We start from the raw sequence: 19801 nt of genomic DNA, 5'->3' as shown, positions 1-19801 counted from the left end.
CCATTGCATTACTGGTATTAAACAAATAAATGGAGATTCTCAATTTTGGTCAGGTTTCCCTGACATGAAAGATTCATTCTATAAGCATAAGAATTGTCGGGGATGGAACCACCATATTCTGGAAAGAACTACTAACCTCATCTCTCCTTTCATATGCTATATGATATCTGTCTTAGTCTCGACATTTCTGTTTTTGAAGTGATAAATGAAGGGTGGGATGCCATCTTTATAAGTAGGGCATATGATCAATAGCTAAAGCAAAACAGGACATATGATCACATCCCCCCTTTTAAGAATAGGATGGAAGGTTGATATGCATCGTCAGATTTTTGTCAGGATGAGACCATTGACCATTTATTTCTATCCTGTTCACTTGCAAGGTTTGCCTGTAATATAATATCATGTGTTTTTAATCTCTATTTTGTTAGCACAATTTTTTTGAAAAAGGAAGACTTCTAGAGAAAGAAATTGCAAAATCTAGTTTTTTTTTGTCTCCGTCTAATTTGTCGGACATTGTCAGTAGCAGACTGTAAGCTATCATCTGGTTATTGGATATATAAATTGGCACATTATTTTCCAAATAAAGAGCATGCGTGTTATATTCCTGACTAAGAACTATCAGACATGCACCTCAAGAGAATCCAGTCAAGAAAGTGTGACTAACACATGCAACATTCCTACCTGCAGACTAGTACTATGAACCGTATTCGTTCTCCACTTGCATACATGCATGTTGAATTCTTAGCGTATCTTCCTCATGCCTCCAGCTCTTTGCCAGGAAGCTACAGTCCATACAAACAGGGCCATAGCCTCTCGTATGTCTATGTAAACCCATAAAGCAAGCTATAGACTATACTGTGTTCTTATACACAATGACAGTTTAATAAAAGAAGAGAAATGAGATCTCCACCATCATCTATTTACACAATTTGCATCTCATCCCCCTTAGTTTTGGCCTGACTTCCTCCGCTATCTTGACAATTGCGAAGAACAGGACCCTGTACACTACCATCATCCCACAAAGGATGGCAATGTTGACCCACTTGGAGTACCCCATCTCCACCTGCAGCTTCTCTTGCAGCACCCAAAGGCCACTGATGGTGACATTCTTCTCGACCAGCTGGTCGCTTGGGAACGTCTGCCCTATGAACTCGTTCTTGTAGAACCCCTGCACCGCGTACTTGTGGAAGGAGATGTAGTAGCAAGGGTACTTCCACACTGGCTTCGGGAGTTCGTTGGGGAGGCGGAAGAAACCGCCATTGAGCATCATCACCCCTTGCACCCCGGCCCCAACAATGATCCCCATCAGGAAGTCTGGGACAATGACAGCGATGATCATCATCATGCTCTCCACCAGCAGTGTGCACATGCACAGGTTGATGACGAAGTAGGCGAAGCGGTCAGGACCTTTCATTAGCCCGGTGAGGTAATACAGCATTGCGCCGGGGATCACGGCGATGACGGCTAGGTATGGAGTGGCCGACAGCGTGTTTGAGATCACAAACTCCGCCACGCCGTAATGGCCGCTTAGCCTCTCCCTTCTGAATACCTAGAAATAAAGTGTGCAGCCAGGCTTTATTTATTTATTTCAGACTTTCAGTATAGAGTGAATGTGTGGACATATAAGTGCTCTTATGAAAATGTTAGTCTGATGGCAGAGAGAAAGCAACCTTTACATCCTCTACAAAAGAAGGGAATCCTCCAATAGCCATGAAAGTAATAAGTGCTGTCGTATACATTATGACTTCACATCTAGACTGAAAAATCAGGGGAACAAATCAGTTTTGTTGATATATAAAATATTTTATGTTGCCTAATGAATCATGTCTTACAGAATTCACCTGGATGGAACTGTAACTGTGGCCAACTTGGTAGAATATAGTGCCAAGACAAATGCCAATGCCCAGGTAAACACCCAAACGCATCCAGTAGTATCCTATGTCCCTGTGCATATTCACAAATGACCTTCTGGTGAGCACAAAGAGCTTTGTTGAGAAGCTGGCTTGTTCCCTCTTCCTAAATGGAGCTCCACCCTGGAATATAGCTCAAATATTAGAACAAGAATTTGATCTTGAATGTGTAAACATCGCTAGGTCAGCACCATATACTCCATGGCAAGAAGTTTGTTGCCGGTTCATTGAAATGAAAATTGACATGATCTTATACAGGTTCTGAATTAATATGTTACTCCCTTCAGCTGAACTTTGAAAACATTGACCACCAGTATGTTTTGAATATTCAGATTGGATATCATATGCATTTGTTGAAAAATATTTCCAACATGCTATAACTTTACTAGGTATTATATACTCCCTCCGATCCAAATAAGTGTCGTGGTTTTAGTTCAAATTTATTTTGTATCGGAGGGAGTACATATTATACTACAACAGACACAAGTGGCCAAAGTTACATTTTGAAGGCCGTGAAAATGTCTAAACGCCACTTTTTGCTGAACTAGAGGGAGCATTTCACTGACTGAATTTATCCTAATAATCAATTTACAGTTACTATATACAGGTTAGTCCACATTTGGGTGATCTCTTTTTTGTAACCACACATCTTGACAATTTTGGCCAAAACAATACAATCTTTATTCCTGAGAAAAAATAATCTAAATGGGGCCTGTAAGCAACTTACTATCCCTTTCATCTCAGCTATCCGGTCCATTGTTTTCTCTGAATAAGCGGGGGACTGGTAAGCATCTGTCAGGATCTCTATTGCTTCGGCTGCCGGTTTTCTCCTAGCTTTGGAGCTCTCAACAATTTCCTGCATGGATATGGGATCACGTAGCTAAAGTATAACATACTGTACTTTATGTTCAGACTGTCATACAAAGAAATGACGAGGAAAAATAGGTACTACCTCGTCAAAATCTTTGTTGATTGTCCTCAGGAAGTGGTCAGAAGGGTTCCTCAGGTGTGGGCATGGGAAGCCACTTTCAGTGAAGAACTGGTACAGGAAATGAACACCAAAACAACCTGTAAACCCAACATTTCCATGGAGAAAAGAGGGATTTGTCATTTGTAAAATGCAGTATCCTCACCTGGGTGGCGTCGGAGGCTGGTCCGAAGAAGACGGTCCGGCCGTAGGCGAGGAGGCAGAGGCGGTGGAAGAGGTCGAAGACGTCGCCGCAGGGCTGGTGCACGGCGGCGACGACGGTCATGCCCTCCCTCGCAGCGACCCTGGCGATGTGGCTCATGACGTGGTAGGAGGCGGCGCTGTCGAGCCCGCTGGTGGGCTCGTCGAGGAAGAGCAGCCGCGGGCGGGTGAGCATCTCGACGCAGATGGTGACCCGCTTCCGTTGCCCGCCGCTGATGCCCTTGGTCATCCGCCCGCCGATGCGCGTGTCCATGGCGTCCCCCAGCCCCATCTCCCGGATCACGGCGTCCGCGTGCGCCCGCTTCTCCTCCGCTGACATGCTCCCCGGCAGCTGCAGCTGCGCTGAGTAGTAGATGGCCTCCCGCACCGACATCGTCGACATCAGCACGTTGTCTTGGGTCACGTAGGCCTTCAAGTTCAGTTCACAGCATCCAGTCGTTAGCTTGGACTACACATTGATCGTATCGTACGCTACCACTACTCAACAAATTGCTAATATTGAAAACAAGCATTGGAAGCATGAAACAAGATAGAAAGCAGATGTGCTTGCTGGCAGGGCAAAATGCATAATGTTACTGGTAGGGTAGATTCACCTTGGTACAAGCATGTCTTAGTAACATGCCACTGTACGTGATGTCCTTCTACCCCATTCCTGTGGGTGTTAGGAAGAGATGTAGCTTCCTTAGAGCTAGAACAGTACTCCCTCCGTCCGGAAATACTTGTCGGAGGGATGGATGTATCTAGACGTATTTTGGTTCTATATACATCCATTTTTATGCATTTTTTCGACAAGTATTTCCGGACGGAGGGAGTATATAGCAAGACAGATGATAATAAAAAGAAATACCACTTAGTTAATTGGGCGACTGTTTGTAGATCTAAAAAGCAAGGAGGCCCTGGTGTTCTTAATTTAACTTGGAATGCATGTCTGTGGCAAACTGTTCTACTTGACAAGTATGCCAAGAATGCATGTGTCTGCAGTTCATCACACAGTTAGGCGTTCCCTATCTGGTCCAGCCTGAGAAGTGTTAAACATTTGTTCTATACAAATTGCAAGAAGATTATGGGGAATGGTATAAATACCAGGTTTTGGGAGTATTGGTGGATAGGTTCTAAACCTTTTGTGCCAGTCTCAATGAAGGTTATACAATACCTGTTTTGGTAAGAACATCTCTTCTGCTGCTGGGATGGTGTCAATTTTAGGAGAGCTCTTTGTGGGTGATTCTTCGGTGCTTTGGGAAAGTATAAAAGATGATTGTGAGGATGTTGTTTCAAATGATCAAAGGTACACTGCGAGGTGGACGCTTACCACTAATGGTAAACCCGCAGCCAATTCTCTTCATCAGAAAATGATATTGAACAACTCTTTAACTTCCCGCAACAATTCATGTGGAAAGTTGAGGCCCCTCCCAAAAATCAAGGTTTTCATTTGGCCGATGACTAAAAAGGTGTATTCCGACCAAAGATGGCCTGCTGAGGAGGGTATGGATAGGTAGTAAGGCTTGCACATTTTGTGGTCAAGATAAAAGTGTAGATCATTTTTTTCTTTTCTTTAGTTGCTCTGTTGCTGGACTTCATCTTGAGTTTATGGCAGTGCGCTTTGAATCTTACTCCTGCCCCTGTTGATCTGAACCATTTGCTTTGGAGCTTGGCCAAGGAGCTTTTCAAAGAAGCATACATTCTTAGTTACTGTTGGAATCACATCTGTGTTTTTAGGCTGTTTGGAGACGCGGAAATGATGTATGTTTTAATGACAAAGAGGACCAATGGCCCCTTTGCACAGTTGTCAGTCCATTCCGCTTCCAAGTGGCTGATGCTGCCTTTGGTTTCTTCCTGGCCAGAAGCTATTACATGTTGAATCCACCCTTGTTTGTGCGAAACGCTCCCTCCGGGTTGAATAAAAAGACACGGCTGTAATTCGCACTACTGATCTAGAGGGTGTTTGGATACGTTTTAGTTCCATGACTAAAAGTAGTGGGACTAAAACTTGTTAGCATCATCCATGTTTGGATCTAAATACTAAAGAGATTAAAATCAAGTTAATGAGCATTTATTATCCTTCAAGGCCTCCAATCGAGAACTCGCATGTGTTAAAGGAGGAGAGTTAAATGAGGAGAGAGAGGACTAATCCACATTTTAGTAGGGGTACCCTTGACTAAAAAAAATTAGTCTCAAGACTAGTTTTAGTCCCTCTTTAGTCAGGGGTGCTTGAAACTTTAGCCTCTTAAAAAGACTATTTTTAGTCAGACAAAATAAGTCCATTGGATCAAGCACCCTCCTAATCTTTTCTTTTCCAGATTTCCCTTTGCTTCAGATCAGGTTGTTTTTATTTCTCCAGTTGTGGTTTGTGTCGAACCGTGGTTTCTTTTAATGGAAATCGGAAGGGGAAGCCCCTCTTTTGCCCCAAAAAAAAAACTACGAGAGAGCACCAAAGCCATTTTTCTCTAGTCTCACGTACCGAGGTTCCGAAGGCGAGCTTCTCCCGGCGGCCATTGATCAGGATCGACCCGGTCTCGGTGATCCCGGGCCCCAACCTTCCTGCGACGGAAGGAAAAGAAAATCAGCTTCGGTGGTTAAAACCAGGTACCTGTGGTAGACTGGTAGCTCAGGAAGTTAACACTCTGAATCAAACATTCTGCAGTGCTGCACATGCGCATGTACTAGTACCACGTCTGAATTTTTATCTAGTACCATTACCACGTCTGAGTCGTTTGTTGGTTGCGCTAACTCCTTTGGCTGAATGATGCTTTTATTATGTCTCCGTAGACAAAGAAGAAAAACAAACCGACAGAGCAATAAAGCACGTATCTCGGAAAGAAAGCTTTGACGTGGCGTGACCCGATCGAGCCGCTCCCAGTCCCGTCCATCCACACCTCTCGAACCTTCGTGTAGGCCCGTTTCATTCATGCGGCAGACGACAGGCACAGTGAGCATCAGGGAAGGAATGGATCAGGCAGCATGGGGCTACAGTACGGCCGTCTCTTATGCGCAGGACGGTCTGCTCGCTGAGTTGGTGTCATCATTAAATTTGACGTTGAGTCTTCATCCATTATTTTATTGTATGGTGCTTTTATTTCGACAAAAAAGATCTGCCGTGATGTAGGTGCTCAGACAGAAATCTCTCTGTCACCAAGGTATAATTCAATGGCACTGCAGTCTGTATTTACATTAGTAATAGAATGTAATGTAATGGACAAAAACAATATATATAAGGTGGCTTAGTTTATTTTAAAAGTCAAATTTATCTTTGTTTGATCCAAGTTCACATAAAGTTATCAATATCTACAATACTAAATTAGTACTCCCCCCATCCCATAATATAAGAACGTTTTTTTACACTAGTGTCATTATAATTATCTTGAAATATATTTTATTTACTTTGTATTGTGGATGATTGATCAAGCATATAAACATTTTTTAAATCAAATGCAAATTATATTATGAAATGGAGGGAGTATATGGCACACACTTAGGCCACCGACAACGCTTGCATAGGCGCTTAGCTGAAAATAAATATGCGAAGTTTAACGCAGCGTCCGTGTTAGAGTCCCTCCTTCCAATGCTGGAGGCGTTACACGGAGTTGAAAAAATGAGAAAAGATTAGATAGCATGTGAGCGAAAAAGCTGAGGCGCACGGGGACTCTTTTTGCATCCACACCAGCCGGAATCTTAGATTCAGATGGAAATAACACGTAACTATCCTGGAATTTAACCCTTAGCAGCCCCATTGTAGGCGCCCGTTAAGGGCTAAGAGCAACTTCAACAGTTCCCCCATCCGTAAATTGGCTTTATCTTATAGGATCCCGTAAAAGAGGTCTTTTCTCCCGCTAATTTACGAGAAGATGGCCTTCTAGTATCATTTTTGCAGATTGTAACTGCCCGAAACTTCCACCTGTGTCCGCACCGCCGCCGCCCGCATTGGAACACCGTCTCCCCATCATGCCCGTGCCATCCCTCGTATCCGCAGCCGCCGCTCAATCCCGCCGCCCCCACGCCCGCACAGCTGGGATGCCGCAGCCGCTTGCGCCAGCCGCCACTACGCCCGTGCCGCCGGGATGCCGTCGTCGCTCGCGCCAGCCGTGCTGCCCGCAGCCGCCACGTCCTCGCCGACATCCAACGCACCGCCCATGAGTGTCACAGACAGGCGGTTCCTAGTAACTATCTTTTTTATTTAATTAAAAATAAAATAAAAATGCATTTAGGGAAAGAAGTAGGAGAACTGAAAAAAGTTGCTTTCGAAAAACTTTCCTAAATTTTAGGGCAAGGACAAAATAAACATTTTAACAGGGAGAATTTTAAAGGAGCTGTTCAAGTTGCTCTAAGCCCGACCTCTAATCTAGATTCTAGTCACGATACACCAATACTCGTATCTAGATTCTAAGTTTCCTCGTGACTCATGTTTAACTTTGTAAGGGAATCATTTTTAAGAGTATAGTTAATAATATGGCCAACAATCAGTTATAAGAAGTTGTCATGTCATTTATAGCCGACATGTACAATAATAAATTTTATATGTGTACTATTTTATTAGTAGTTGACCCACCTTACAACCTCACAAAGCGTCTTGGAGCTTGTATTAGAGCCCGGTACTGACCAAGAGCCCGCTTTTGTTCTCTCTTCTCTAACTATAGATATAATATTCTAGTCCTTATAGAATGCTTATGTCACCTTATTGTACTTGTTCTAAGTCTGGGGAGGCACTTCCTCTCTAAAAAAAAGTTTCACGAAGATCATAACTGTGTTGTCGGCTCTTAAAAAAGAAGTCTTCGTCCACAACTCTAATATCTACGGACCAGATTGCTTCTAGATTTTATTTTTATTTTTCAAGCATGGTTTTGAATCTTCTGAAAGAAAGCGTGCAAATGTGGAAGGGGTATATTTCAACGAGTGGGCTACTCATAAGTTCCTGAAACTTTTATGGGTGCAAGTTGACCTTTGATAGTTGGGAAGAAGGTCGACTGGTGTAAATGGGAGCCCCTTTTATTTAGACGCTGCTCGGATTAGAGATTAGCCCTCGTCGGAGGCGGGGACGACGAGGCGTCGCCGCCGGTGGGGACTGGGGAGGAAGAAGATGCATGTTGGAGAAGGAAGATGACCAGAGGAGGAAGATGAAGGATAATCTACTTGCACAAAGAAAAAATAAATCAGTCTATAAGATCTGCAAAATTGATTAGATAATGCCCACCATAAAGCACCGCGGAGGAGTCCTGAAATTGGGATTTACTAGTTATTTTTTTTTAGGATCTATTTCTTCCTTTACTTCCATATGGACGTGCTGCCTCTAGTTCCTCTCCGGTCTACACTCTGTGGCCCATGCAATAGTTCACATCTCATGCAAGGACGAAACATCACCCACATGTTTGGCAAAAACAACGTAGCAAAAGAAGAAGGATTTCGTTGCATTTGCATGCATGGGTGGTGAACTGGAGACGACGAACCTGCGAGAGTATCGAGAAGCGTGGTCTTGCCGCAGCCGGACGGCCCCATGATGGCGAGCACCTCCCCCGGCCCCGCGTGCCCGGTGATCCCGCTCAGGATGCTCACCGGCTGGGCCCCGTAGGTGCCGCCGGCCACCGTGACGCACACGTCCTCCCACGTCAGGAACACCCCGGGGTCCTCGTCCGTGCCTGCCCACCGGGCCGGCGCAGGCGCGACCGCCGCCCTCGTGGACGGCGCTGCTTCCACGCCGTCAAAACCCGCCGGCCCGCGACCGTCGACGCCCGCGGGAGCACGGCGCTGCCAGGCGCTCGCCCACGGGAATATCCTGCCCAGCGACCAGCCCGCGCTGCCCCCGCCGGAGCCGGTTTGCGCGTCGGGCGTGCCGCCGCCCCAGCGCCAGAGCGGCCGTGACGGGCTCGGCGTTGGCGCCCACCGCGGCAGCGGCGACGAGACAGCCATGACGCACGACGTATAGCTGATAGCTTCTTGGCTCGGATCGGAGGCCCAATCGATCGGAGCTGGTACATGGAGCAGTGGCTAGCTACATGGCCGGGCGTGAATTAATAGCACTCGGCATGGCTGATGCACTGTGCATTTGTACTCTCCTGGATGCTCGTCATGCACTGTGCATTGTACTCTCTCGATGACCAGAGTTTTTAGGACTCGCCACCCCTGACGTACTCTGCAGGGTGCAGTTGGGTCGCTGACAGGTGGGCCAACTTGCTTTCGGGCCCACCTGTCAGTGGCCCAACTGCACCCTGCAGTACGTCAGAGGAGCCTCGTCCGAGTTTTTATGGGTCTTTTGCTGTTGTTTTGAAAATATAGGAGGAAAAACGTCTACTCTCTTGATGGGGAAAAACAATACAATAATCTTAACCTAAAATAATAATAATGCATTGGACATAAAGTTTTTTTTGAAACGGGGCAAAAGATTTGCCATTTTCATTGATTAAGAAGAAGAGAATTGCACGGTTAATTAACGGAAAACCGAGCTAAAACCGATACAACTCAACCCACGTGACATGGGCACCACCGGCCAACTTGGCCACCGACATGGGACACAAAGCTGCAAAGAAGAAAAGCATTCGTCGAGGAGTCGCAAGCGTCATCGTCATCACCGGTTGCCTCGAATGAGCGACTCCGACTTCACCATTGAGCTCCAACCGCGAAGCCAACCCGCAAACAGCCGCATAGGAGCCACGACGGCACATGCCACCAGATGGCCACACGCGCAAGCAGCCGATAGCTCCGACTTTGACGACGAGCCTCACCAGGGAAATATGCAGGACTTGCGCCGACCGTGCCCTCAAAGCACCTCGGACACGCCGGGAAGAGCCGACTACCGAAGTCCACGCCGCGACCCGAGCTCCTCTCGACGACATCATCGTTGCCAAACAGAAACCAGCGCCCCGCCTCAGCAAACTACACGGCGAATATGCCGCCATCCACGACGAAGATGCCGCAATCCACCAGTCTCCCAGTTGTAGCCGGCTCCGAGACGATGCCCCCAAGGAGGAGAAAGACGCGAAGACGCCTCCATCGCTCGACCCAGCGAATCTGAGGTTTCCCTCCGGAGCCAAAGCCGTGGGGAGAAGGAGCACACCTCCACGGCGACGCTTCCAAGAAAGATCACGGCACCCGCGGGCACCGCCGTCGCCGGCTCCGAAGAAGGCCGAAGCAAAGATTTCTCCCGAAGATGCGCCGACCACCTACCACCACCGACCGCCACCCACCAGCCACCACCTGCTGAGGCCGACCTCATTCTTGCCACGGGATCCCACGATCCACCGCGACCAGACACGCACCACCCCCTGGCCGAAGCCGCCGTCCACCACCGCAGCACCACCGTAGCCACCTCCACCGCAGCAACCCACGCCGCATCGCGAAGCGCAGCACCCAGATCGATGCACCTTGCACCAGATCCAATCAGAGCTGCACAGGCGAAGCAGCAGAGAAGACGAGCAGGATCTCCCTCCGCAGCACACCTCGCACTCCAAAGGAGCACACCCGCCACGCCAGCTGGTCACCGCGCCCGACGCACGCCTGCAACCACCGCGCCCTGCCAGTCACCGCGCCCCACGCGCACAGCCGGATCCGAGCCGCCGCTGCGCGAGCGCGCGCCGTCCACACCCCGGCCACATCAGGAGCCCGGACCGAGGCCGCCGCCCCGGCGCCCCACTCGCCGCCTGCAAGAGGCACGACGCCGCTCCGGCCGCCGCCCTCCGCCCGACGTCGCCCCGCTCAGAGATCCCCCGCTCGTGAGAGGAGCCGCCCGCCGCGAGAAAAGGAGCCCCGCCGCCGCCTGCTCCATGAGAGCTTTGCCCGCAGGAGGCGCCGGCGACGGCGAGGGGTGGGATTGGGTGTGGTGGCCGGAGGCCTTGGCGATTTGGTCGCCGCCCGTGTCGCCCCTGGGGAGGGAGCGACGCGAGGGCCTTTAGAGGGGCGACGTTGGAGAATAGAGATGACCTAACCGTCTTTTTGGACATAAAGTTGTTGTTCGATCGGTGTGTTTGTAGTTTGGGTATTAAATCGGTCTATGACGGTAAGATGGGATGGCACCGGTTAGCTGGCCAGCGTGTTTCCTCATTAATTGGCCGGCGCATCATCATGGCGACCGCAAATCTTACAGCAGCACCCCCATTAATCATCCGATGTTGCAGTTGGACACCAAAACAACTTTCAGAAAGATGCAACAATCGCGCTACGTCTCATTCAGTAATCCTACTATGTTGCAGTGGGATGTATCAAAACAACGTCTTCAAAAAGGTGCAATAGTCGCAGGACAACTTCTTCCGGAAGGAGATGCCGCGCAAGCGTTTTCGTTATCGAAATCCAGCAAACAAGTCGGCAGAAGTCTTCGCCTCGGCATAAGGAAAATCCAACATCACTCGACCTAACCCATGAAGGTTAGATCGTTCCAAGTAGTTGTTGCGGTGCTGCAAACATGGCAACAAAACAGCTGCCGGGTGTGGCCTAGACAGATGAGGAGGCTTGTGAAAACTTGTAGCGTCACAATGAAAAAGGGGTGTGTTAGATGAGTTCCTTGCTCCTCACAAAAAGATACAAACTACTGTGCTCTAAAGGAGTTTCGTGCACGAACCAATTCGTTGTCACCTCAATCTGGCTATTATAAGGACCACGTTGGGGATGAGGCAGAGTTGAGGATGAAGGCCATACAAGAGCTATAAGGTTTAGAGTTAGGAGCGAATAGGGTGTGGGTGTTCAACAATCAGGCAGAGTTTAGCTAGAAAGCTCGATCCCGCAGCACCAGCTATCGCCGTGCTTGATAGTCCAGTTTCTAATGCAGTAGGCCGTCTGATCAAGGACAGAGCTAGGAATGAATGGAGGGGGAGGGGCACTAATTGCCAAGCATTAGGGGGGAGGGGTCTAATTGTTGGTTTTTTGAAGGGTATATACAAATTTTTCTCAATCATGGAAGAGGGCCATGCCTCCTCGCCCCCATTAGCTTCGTGACTGCGTCCGATGGAAAGGGATACCGAACAGTGGATCGGATGGCAGGCTCTCACATCCGTGAAACTGGATAATTACACTATATTAGTCGCCCTTGTAAAAAAAGCAGTCCTATTTTCCATCTTTCGTTCCTCAAATTTTCCTTTCCTTTCATTTTTCAGGTGCAAAGGTACCGAAGAGCCGGTCAATTTAATCAAAGCGGCACGTGCGAATGTACTGCCTGCAATTTGAGACAACAACTTAATGGACACAACGCATTTGTGGACTACCTAATTTGGTTGATCAGATTTAGATCATCAAATCCAAATCTAACAAAAAAAGTCGTTGTTGTACTCCATCCAAATATATAGTTGAACAGTTTCAAAAATAAAAATATATATACTTGAACAGAAAGAGTATGTGCAAGACTGTCGGATCTGATTTGCCTCTTCAACTTTTCTCCGCTGTAATAACGCGGACCAAGTGTTGTGGCATGGTTGGTAGTTAGCTTCAACTTAAAAGCTCCATGTGCCAAGTTAGTGTTCTTCAAACCCCAAAGTCATGCATGCTCACCCTCCACCAGCAACTCATTTTAAAGCAGGACCACATGAATAGCATGCATGTGCCGTGAGGTCATTGTAGTATGCGCACGTACACCACATTTAAGGCTAACGTACGATTGCCAAGCTTTTTTACTTCTGTCACCAATATTTTGGATTGATATTTAATCTCTACTCCTAATGTCTCAGTTGGTAGGTCGCGTTTCGGGTTTTATTTTCGTCCCACCTCACCCGGTCTTTTTTGGTACTTCTTTGGTACTTCCTCCCACCTCCCCCTCAGCCGTGAAAAACCAAGAAAAACCCCGCGATCGAGTCCCGCACACGCCCAAACTCCCATCGTTATCTCTACTCCTAATGGAGCAGTTGGTAGCCTCGTACGGTTTATTTTCGTCCCACTATTTTCAACCGTTTTATTTCACTGTTTTTTTTCGTCCCTCCCCCACCCCATCGGTTTAGTTTTGCGTCACCCTCTCATACAACGAAAAAAATCTTAACGGATCATAACTTTCCATGCCGGTGCAAGTTATTTTTAGTAATGTCTTTATGTGAAAGAATCAATCACGATCAATCTCTAAATATCAAATGTAAATTGATTAACCTTACCTTAAATTGCTCAATCACATTAATTAGGAAATAAAATAACCGATTTTAAGAAAATATCTACTCTTAATGGAGGGTATTACATACCAAACATAGGTACGTCATTAGCTCGCTTCCTTCCCTTCTCTTCCCTTCGTCCCTCAGTCCCATGCTCGTGGCGCTGAAGTGGCATCGACAGGCGATGGCGGCGAGGACAGCACGTGGCAGCCCCTGAAGCACGAACACGACTGCACCTCGGGTCTGCCGTCTCCCAAGATATGGGTGAGTTCTCGTGATGCCCACCCTAAACCCTCACGTCCTATAAATTCCTCAACCTCTACCATCTCGATTTCGTCCATGCTCTGATCCAAATGACGATGCAGCTCCGGCCGATTGACAATGGAGGTTTGCCATCCTTCCTCTCAGCACCCACTCCTGGAGGAACGACACGCCATGCCGATCGAACCCGGTCGAGATCACTCACCAAGATTGCTACTCGGAAGTTTTTTGTCAAAAAGTGAAGAGTGGGACGGGATCTGCACTTTTGTTAATATAACATATACTTGTGCATGTGCAGGTTTTGTTTTAAAAATCCAATTTGTTTATCCTTTGTCGCTGAAATTGTTTACTAATTATGTCATTGGTTTTATTTCTTCTAGATGTTGTATATTCTTGGATTGAAGGGACTGTCTGACAAACTGAAAGAGCTAATAGTTGTAGTTTTACACCAATGCAAATTTGTTTTGCTTCAGTGTTAAACATGACCTGCGAGGGACACTTGCATTGCTGCTGCTTGATCCTAGCCAGCCGTCTCAGCTTCTGAGAATATAAAGTGAGACAAACAAGTACTTCTTTGGTGATTTGATTTTAGAAATATTTCAAGCTGGACAAATGTGCATTGCATCTTCTACAACAACAGATCCTCTTGTTGGGATTATATATTAAGTGCTAATACATGTGCACTGTTATTGTTGCTATTGCTAATTGATTTTATCAAGTGCTAACAGAGGCTCATCAGACTGCGATGCCAGATGTGGCATCACTTTTCATGCTCTGGCCCAGTTTTGCATTGGCTTCCTTGCTATCTTTGTATTTGAAAGAGATGGAAACAAGGGGCAACAAAATAAGGAACTAAAAGTATTAAAGGAATGCCTTGGAAACTTATTTTGCGTGAAAATCTGGTTTCAATTTTCAGCACACTATATGTACAAATGTATGCTTACTAAGACAACATCCTGCTTGTGCTGATGGCACGCATGCCATGTTCTCGTGTATTATTAGCTTTGCCGAAGTTTCAATGATGAAAGGATTAACATATAGCAATAAAAAGGGAGAATTACAAATGAATACTTGAATGAAAATTGCAGTCAAGTTATTTGCACTGCATCTCTATTTCTAATGGACCAGTTGGTAGTCTTACTTTCAGGGTTTTTTTCATCCCACCTCCCATGATTTTTTTGGTACCTCCTCCCACCTTCCTTGGTTTTTTCGTAGATTTTTTTCATCCCCTCCCCCCACTTCATCGGTTTATTTTCGCGTCACCCTCTCACACAATGAAAGAAATCTGAACAGATCAGAACTTTCCATACTGGCGCAAGTTATTTAGTAATGTAGAATCAATCATGAACAATCTCTAAAGATCAAATCTAAATTAATTAACCTCACCTTAAATCACTCAATAAAATTAATTAGAAAACAAATAATTGACTTTTAGAAAAATCGCTCAATCACATTAACCTTACCTTAACTCACGGATGGTAATCAGTCTCCAAACAAATGAAACAATACATCGAGGGAGCAGTAAATACACTCCCTTTCTTATGACATGTATATGATCTTCCCTTCACTCTCCGTTGTCGAGCGTTCTTGATTTTCGAGGCCGATGCTTGGGCTGTGTCACTGCGTCGCGATGGTGCCGGAGTATGAGGACGGAGAGGCCGGGTGCCGCGGCACCGCGTTGGTCGCGGCCGGTGAAGGGGGCGAAGAAGGGCGGCTTCCCTGGCCCTGGGAGTTGGTGCGGTGAAAGCGACACTTGAAGGACCCGGCGTGGGTGGCCCGCGCGCAGACGCACTTGGAAGCGGGCCTGTGGCCCGCGTCGGACGGCGCCGACGCCGACCCGGGCCACCTCCTCCGTGTATTCTTGGAGCTGTGGCTGACCGATTTACATGAAATTAATTCCCTCAGTTGTGGTGGCAAATATAATACACATAATCTCTACTCCTAATGGAGCAGTTGGTAGTCTCGCTTCCAGGTTTTTTTTCGTCCCACCTACCATGGTTTTTTTTGATACCTCCTCCCACCTTCGCTGGTTTTTTTCGTAGATTTTTTTTCGTCCCCTCCCCCCACTTCATCGGTTTATTTTTTCTTCACCCTCTCACACATCGAAAAAAACTGAACGGATCAGAACTTTCCATACTAACACAAATTATTTAGTAATGTCTTTATGTAAAAGAATCAATCACAATCAATCTCTAAAGATCAAATCTAAATTAATTAATCTTCATAACGTTTGTTTCCTTCCGAATCAGGTCCATAACTTTCCTTTCTTGTTTGGGCAGAAACTGTTTGGTAGCAGAGATTAGGAAGCTTCCTATGAGCGTAGTAATAGGAAGTATTCTTTTTCTTGATGATTCGTTTCCATGCATGATGATAGTAAATTAGGCCAACATTCACCACTATTTATCAACGTCATCAATCGTGTCCATTCCTACCAGTTTTAAGGGAATCCACTCGCTACGTCTTTTTTAAGGGGATCCGCTCGCTACATCGTTGTGGCACGTTATTTTCACAAGCAATTCCCCTAAAAAACACAGCGCCCTACCTCGACTTCCCTACCTGGACGCCGCCGCCGCCGCCCACCGATCTCGCCGCCTCCCGGCGATCCCCTCCTCCCTCCCGCAGCTCGAACGACCCACTATTTTGGCCACGAGTACCGCCTGCCTCTTTGCCCATGCGTCGCCCCTCCTCTTCACCATAGCCACGAGCACCATCCGAGGCGGAGCCGCGGCGCCTCCACAGATGCGGCGGAGACATCATATCCAGTGGAGATGGCGGTGTAAATCTTCTCCCAGTCTGCTCCTTCCCCTGGTTACCAGCCTGCTCCACCTCCCCTCTGCTTCGTGTGGATCTGTTCATGTGCAGTAGTAAACTTTATTTAGGTAGAACTATTCTTCTAGGCCTTTTTTTGTTACTTACAAATTAACTTTTTGAGCCAATGCCGCATGAAGTATTACCTAGAGTTCCTTAATCAATCTGCTTGTCCATCGTTTCATTTGGTTCAATTACTATCAGAAGAACACATTGTGAAGCCGTTAGCTTATGAATGTGTGCTCTTCCTGCATAAAGTATGGGAGGTTTTTTTTCGTCCCACCTCCCATGGTTTTTTTTGGTACCTCCTCCCACCTTCACTGGGTTTTTTCATAGATTTTTTTCGTCCCCTCCCCCCACTTCATCGGTTTATTTTCGCGTCACCCTCTCACACAACGAAAGAAATCTGAACAGATCAGAACTTTCCATACTGGCGCAAGTTATTTAGTAATGTAGAATCAATCACGAACAATCTCTAAAGGTCAAATCTAAATTAATTAACCTTACCTTAAATCGCTCAATCACATTAATTAGAAAACAAATAATTGATTTTCAGACAAAATCGCTCAATCACATTAACCTTACCTTAACTCATGGATGGTAATCAATCTCCAAACAAAGGAAACAATACATCGAGGGAGCGGTAAATAAACTCCCTTTCTTATGACATGTATATGATCTTCCCTTCCCTCTCCGTTGTCGAGCATTCTTGATTCTCGAGGTCCATGCTTGGGCTACGTCACTGGGTCGTGACGGTGCCGGAGGACGAGAACGGCGAGGCCGGGTGCCGCGGCACCGCGTTGGCCACGGCCGGTGAAGGGGGCGAAGAAGGGCGGCTTCCCTGGCCCTGGGAGTTGGTGCGGTGGAAGCGGCACTTGAAGGACCCGACGTGGGTGGCCGGCGCGCAGACGCACTTGGAAGCGGGCCACATCCTCCGCGTATTCTTGGAGATGTGGCTAGCCGATTTACATGAAATTAATTCCCTTAGTTGTGGTGGCAAATATAATACACATAATCCATATTGTTATGCACTAGCGTGTGTGTGAAATAGATTGATTATGGTCCCGTACCCAATAATATGGATATGTGTGTGTGTGTTAGAGAGAGAGAGGGGGGGAGAGAGAGTGAGGAAAAGGGAGGCAGAGAGGGTGTGTGTGAGGATTTGATGGTAAAAAAGGTCGTCAATGTCACTTGATATGTATGAGAATATTAGTATTGAACTCTTAAAAGTTAATGTGGCCCCGTTGCAACGCACGGGCGTTCTTCTAGTCCATATTGTTATGCACTAGCGTGTGTGTGTGTGAAATAGATGGATTATGGTTCCGTACCCAATAAGATAGATATGTGTGTGTGTGTGTGTGTTAGAGAGAGAGAGAGAGAGAGGGAGAGAGAGAGAGTAAGGAAGAGGGAGGGAGAAAGTGTGTGTGTGACGATATGATGGTAAAAAAGTCGCCAATGTCACTTGATATGTATGAGAATATTAATATTGAACTCTTAAAATTAATGTGGCCCCGTTGCAACGCACGGGCGTTCTTCTAGTTATCTATACATATGGAGTACTCTTTTTTTTTGCGCAGAACATATGGAGTACTCACCTTGATACCCCTCCATTTTTACAAGGCAACAAACTTAAATTACAATTACCAAGGTAAAATTTAATACATGTTTTATAAACTAATTTTTTACCCCTCCATTTTTACAAGGCAACAAAACTTAAATTATAGTTACCAAGGTAAAATATAATACATGTTTTATAACCTAACCTTTTCTCATTTACTGAGATCATTAATACATCGCATGCATGCAAAAAAACTGAATGGGAGAAGTAAATAAGGGTCATTATGGCCGCATGCATGCAAGTATTAAACAAGTTGCTAGTGCGAGAAAACATCATTAATTTTTTGCCTTGATTACTGTTGATGACCATGTATAGATGCAAAAAGTATATCCCATAGCGACCTTGTATAAGTAAATGAAAGGAGTACTACCTGTTGGGGAACGTAGCAGAAATTCAAAATTTTCCTACGTGTCACCAAGATCTATCTATGGAGAAACCAGCAACGAGTAGAAAGGAGAGTGCATCTACATACCCTTGTAGATCGCTAAGCGGAAGCGTTCAAGTGAACGGGGTTGATGGAGTCGTACTCGTCGTGATTCAGATCACCGATGATCAAGTGCCGAACGCACGGCACCTCCGTGTTCAACACACGTACAGCCCGGTGACGTCTCCCACGCCTTGATCCAGCAAGGAGAGAGGGAGAGGTTGAGGAAGACTCCATCCAGCAGCAGCACAATGGCGTGGTGGTGATGGAGGAGCGTGGCAATCCTGCAGGGCTTCGCCAAGCACCTACGGGAGAGGAGGAGGTATCACGGGAGGGAGGGAGGCGCCAAGGGCTCAGGTATGGATGCCCTCCCTCCCCTCCACTATATATAGGGGCAAGGGAGAGGGGGGAGGCGCAGCCTTGCCCCTTACTCCAAGAAAGGGGTGCGGCCAAGAGGGGGGGAAGGAGTCCATCCTCCCCAAGGCACCTCGGAGGTGCCTTCCCCCTTGAGGACTCTTCCCTCTAGGGTTCCCTAGGCGCATGGGCCTCTTGGGGCTGGTGCCCTTGGCCCATGTAGGCCAAGGCGCACCCCCTACAGCCCATGTGGCCCCCCGGGGCAGGTGGCCCCACCCGGTGGGCCCCCGGGACCCTTCCGGTGGTCCCGGTACAATACCGATGACCCCGAAACTTGTCCCGATGGCCGAAACAGGACTTCCTATATATAAATCTTTACCTCCGGACCATTCCGGAACTCCTCGTGACGTCCGGGATCTCATCCGGGACTCCGAACAACATTCGGTAACCACATACAAGCTTCCTTTATAACCCTAGCGTCATCGAACCTTAAGTGTGTAGACCCTACGGGTTCGGGAGACATGCAGACATGACCGAGACGTTCTCCGGTCAATAACCAACAGCGGGATCTGGATACCCATGTTGGCTCCCACATGTTCCACGATGATCTCATCGGATGAACCACGATGTCAAGGACTCAATCGATCCCGTATTCAATTCCCTTTGTCTAGCGGTATTTTACTTGCCCGAGATTCGATCGTCGGTATCCAATACCTTGTTCAATCTCGTTACCGGCAAGTCACTTTACTCGTTCCGTAACACATCATCCCGTGATCAACTCCTTGGTCACATTGCGCATATGATGATGTCCTATCGAGTGGGCCCAGAGATACCTCTCCGTTTACACGGAGTGACAAATCCCAGTCTCGATCCGCATAAAACAATAGATACTTTCGGAGATACCTGTAGTGCACCTTTATAGTCACCCAGTTACGTTGTGACGTTTGATACACCGAAAGCACTCCTACGGTATCCAGGAGTTACACGATCTCATGGTCAAAGGAAGAGATACTTGACATTGGCAAAGCTCTAGCAAATGAACTACACGATCTTTTGTGCTAGTCTTAGGATTGGGTCTTGTCCATCACATCATTCTCCTAATGATGTGATCCTGTTATCAACGACATTCAATGTCCATAGCCAGGAAACCATGACTATCTGTTGATCACAACGAGCTAGTCAACTAGAGGC

At 46.9% G+C, this 19801-nt stretch overlaps 1 protein-coding gene across 2 annotated transcripts; it reads right to left on the bottom strand.

Moving 5' to 3' along the window:
• Positions 1-689: 689 nt before the first annotated feature.
• LOC123136489 (ABC transporter G family member 1) lies at positions 690-9147 on the bottom strand. Of its 2 annotated transcripts, XM_044555870.1 has the most exons (9): positions 8538-9147; positions 5558-5637; positions 3044-3508; positions 2863-2949; positions 2638-2766; positions 1842-2033; positions 1671-1757; positions 1408-1549; positions 690-1314 (listed from the first exon to the last, which is right to left on the bottom strand). In XM_044555870.1, the coding sequence occupies exons 1-9, from the start codon at positions 8995-8997 to the stop codon at positions 917-919; spliced, it is 2040 nt and encodes a 679-aa protein (XP_044411805.1). In that variant the 5' UTR covers positions 8998-9147; the 3' UTR covers positions 690-916. The 2 variants fall into 2 exon arrangements, with proteins under 2 accessions (XP_044411805.1, XP_044411804.1); XM_044555869.1 differs by having other exon boundaries at positions 690-1549; positions 8538-9146.
• Between the last annotated feature and the right edge of the window lie 10654 nt (positions 9148-19801).

Source organism: Triticum aestivum, chromosome 6B, assembly GCF_018294505.1.
Source record: "Triticum aestivum cultivar Chinese Spring chromosome 6B, IWGSC CS RefSeq v2.1, whole genome shotgun sequence".
NCBI classification, from domain to species: Eukaryota; Viridiplantae; Streptophyta; class Magnoliopsida; order Poales; family Poaceae; genus Triticum; species Triticum aestivum.
This window is presented reverse-complemented; position numbering and strand designations above follow the sequence as displayed.

Bases quoted from the DNA above. Each gene is read 5' to 3' on its own strand.
- LOC123136489 (XM_044555869.1), bottom strand. From the start codon at position 8,997: ATGGCTGTCTCGTCGCCGCTGCCGCGGTGGGCGCCAACGCCGAGCCCG. The intron at 2,950-3,043 runs GTGAGGATACTG...TTCCTGTACCAG, and splicing joins CAGCCTCCGACGCCACCCAG to TTCTTCACTGAAAGTGGCTT. The intron at 1,550-1,670 runs GTTGCTTTCTCT...CTTTATTTCTAG, and splicing joins CTTTTGTAGAGGATGTAAAG to GTATTCAGAAGGGAGAGGCT.